General features: G+C 27.2%; 1 protein-coding gene across 1 annotated transcript in view; it reads left to right on the top strand.

Annotated features, from left to right (window-relative positions):
- LOC104707102 (ER membrane protein complex subunit 2-like) overlaps nt 2,585-3,343 on the top strand; it is a 3,307-nt gene continuing 2,548 nt past the window's right edge. The window contains exon 1 of the mRNA XM_010423382.2: nt 2,585-2,921. Coding sequence (XP_010421684.1) covers nt 2,735-2,921 — 187 coding nt within the window. The 5' untranslated portion in view covers nt 2,585-2,734. The remainder of the gene's footprint in view (nt 2,922-3,343) is intronic.

Genomic DNA, 3,343 nt, shown 5'->3' with positions numbered 1-3,343 from the left:
AGTCAAATTTTGAGGTTTAAAGAAGAAAGATGGACGACAAACACACATGTTTTATTAGCTATACATAGGCATGACCAGGGTTACGGTTGTCACAGTTAAGGTTTATTAACCATCGGTTATGGTAAGAATTTTTTGTAACCTTAACCAAAACCGTTTAACAGTTTGTTAAACGGTTACGTTTAAATACGGTTACAATTATTTGATAATATGATACCGTTGATATTATTTGATGATATAATATAATTGATATTATTTATTTATAATTAATATGTTCTTATAGTGTGCTCATATTTCTATATATCATATGATTCATATTAAANTAATATTTAAAAATTTTAAAAGTTTAAATATTATAAATATTGAAACTTTTAAAAGTTCTTAGCTTTTAAAAAGTTTTTAAATATTATAAGTTTTAAATTTTAAAAGTTTAAAATATTATAAATATTGAAAATTTTTAAAAGGTTCAAATTTTATATTTCGAAACCTTTTAAAAGTTTAAAATATTATAAATATTGATGCAAAACATAAATTATCTTATTTATCTACATTTGTGTTTTTTATTTCTTATGAGCTGTAAAACATATTTTTGTGTATGATTTTATAGATGAGTTGATATTCTTTCATTAATTTTTTATTTTTGGGTCTAAGGAAGAAGGATTGACATCGCAAGACCTTAATTTGATGGTTGAGTCAAATTTTGAGGTTTAAAGAAGAAAGATGGACGACAAACACACATGTTTTATTAGCTATACATAGGCATGACCAGGGTTACGGTTGTCACAGTTAAGGTTTATTAACCATCGGTTATGGTAAGAATTTTTTGTAACCTTAACCAAAACCGTTTAACAGTTTGTTAAACGGTTACGTTTAAATACGGTTACAATTATTTGATAATATGATACCGTTGATATTATTTGATGATATAATATAATTGATATTATTTATTTATAATTAATATGTTCTTATAGTGTGCTCATATTTCTATATATCATATGATTCATATTAAATAAATAATTATTAGTATATTTTATTATGTTTTTAAAATATTATAAACCAAGTAAGGATTTTGGTTTGAGAAGTTTCTAAACGCGTAGATCTAAAACCAAATAAGTATATGGATAAAATTGTCAATAATTGGGTGCATGTGTTGACTATGCTGGTAATCATGAATTTCACAAATTTAATGAGAAAAGAAATGATTTTGTTCTGGGAGTTTGATGGGTTAACAAGTTGTGTGGTAGTCTAAAAAAATGTTTTTCAGTGGAAGAATTTGAAGAAGTTGACGAGGAGGAAGAAGAAAAAGAGTATAACGAATAACCAAACGGTAAAAGTTACGATGACAATTAACACAAAATTTGACAATGAAAATGACAAGAAAAAATATGAAGAATAAGAAAACATTGAATAAAAAAACAAGAAAACATAGGTGGTAGCGATCAATTAAATATGAAAACGAGTTAAATTCATGATTATAAAATTGTTTTGTTTTTCTGGTGGTCAAAGAAAATGGTTTAGGATATGTGAGGTCATCAGTTTGATTTGCCTCGCCTGGACGTCAAGTTAAATTTATGATTTTTTTTATCAGATTTGATTTTATAACACAACTGATTTTTTATATTTTAAAAATTTATGTATCTGAAATTTAATTTTTTTCCTTAGTACTAATTTTAGTTTTTTATGAGATAATATTTTATTACCGTAATCAATCATATATAATTTTTATCAAAATATATCAAATAAACCCACGCGTAGCGTGGGTTCAAAACCTATTATAATAGACAATTCTTGGGTTCAACCCTACAGTTGAATCTCTCTCATTCATCTCTTTTAATTAAGGAAAGAAATTATTAATTAAAGAAACAAAATATGTATATAACTCAATTTTAATTAAAAACATTATATTATAGTTTTTAATTATAACATCTAAATCCAAATTACATTTTTATAAAACCGAACCGACATATAATTTTGTTTAATTATGTAATTTAAACCTTAACCACTATTTTATATACCCAAATTGAAATACAATTTTGTTTAATTGTAAAATCTAAACCCTAACCACTATTTTGTAAACTCAAACCGACATAATTTCGTTTAATTGTAAAATCTAAACTCTAATCACTATTTTGTAAACCCAAACCGACATATAATTTTGTTTAATTGTAAAAACTACACTCTGGTCATTCCTTTATAAATCAAACCAACATAATTTCCTTATTAAAAAATCTACAGAATTTGTTTTGTCTTTTTATTTTACTTTTAATTTATTTTATAAATATGATATGACATCAATTTTTGTTGTATTTTGATTAGTTAATTAATACGGGGTATATAAAAGAGATTCACCCCCAAAAATTTTTCATAATATAATCTATCATCACACCAAACTGAATTGTAAACAATTTATTTATTTAGATGAATAAATATTCTTTATTTAAAATTGATTAAAAGTTTTTAACTTTTAATATTAGGATTTATCCATTGAAACCAAGCTTGCATGGTGTCCAGGTAGATAGATTTGTGAGAACAATTGTTTACCTGTCAAGCTAACTAGGTCCAGTTTTCAAAATTAAAACTTTTTTTTGATTATCATTCATTAGGATCAATCCAAATCGGTACAATTACAAACTGAACCGGTCCGATGTTTTCTTCGTCGTTCCATTAACAGATCCACAAGGTTCGTAGGTAAACTACAGTACAAACCATATATTACAAGAGAAAGACTGAAAGAGAGATGGTGACGAAAACAGAGGAGACGGAATTAAACCAGCTCGAGATTCAGGTCGAAAATGGCGGAGGCGGAGCTTGGGAGTATCTTTGCCTCGTTCGTAAGCTCAAACTTCGCCGGTCGGAGAAAGTGTTAAAACACGGTTCCTCGATTTTGAATGATCCGAGGAAACGATCTGCTCTTGGTCCAGATGGTTAGTTCGAATTTTCAAATCCACTGATTCATATTTGGTTTGATCTTACTATGATTGTGTATTTCGTTTGATCTTTGATTGGCTTTGTTAGTCTCTAGATTGATTTTGTGTTTTTGTCCTGACCAGTGAAATTGAAACATGTGTTCTTTTAGGCAGCTTTGTAAGTAAATCAATGTTTCTGACATACTCTACTCTTGTGTAGTTGTGTAAGTGAAGCTTAGTGTTCAAATGTTTCAGAATTACTTATCTTTGATAGATTCTATAAGTAATTCAAAATTGATAAATTATGCACTAAAGTTTGTATTAGTCCTTTGGGCCAATTTAGTGATTAGCATGGTTTGCGATATAATTCTGGTCTTTTTAATGATCCTTACTGTCTTGTTTTCTCTATGGAATGGGTCTTGCTTTTGCACACTACCAGA

Source organism: Camelina sativa, chromosome 8 (assembly GCF_000633955.1).
Source record: "Camelina sativa cultivar DH55 chromosome 8, Cs, whole genome shotgun sequence".
NCBI lineage: Eukaryota > Viridiplantae > Streptophyta > Magnoliopsida > Brassicales > Brassicaceae > Camelina > Camelina sativa.
Note: the sequence above shows the minus strand (reverse complement) of the source record. Positions and strands in the feature narration are given on the sequence as shown.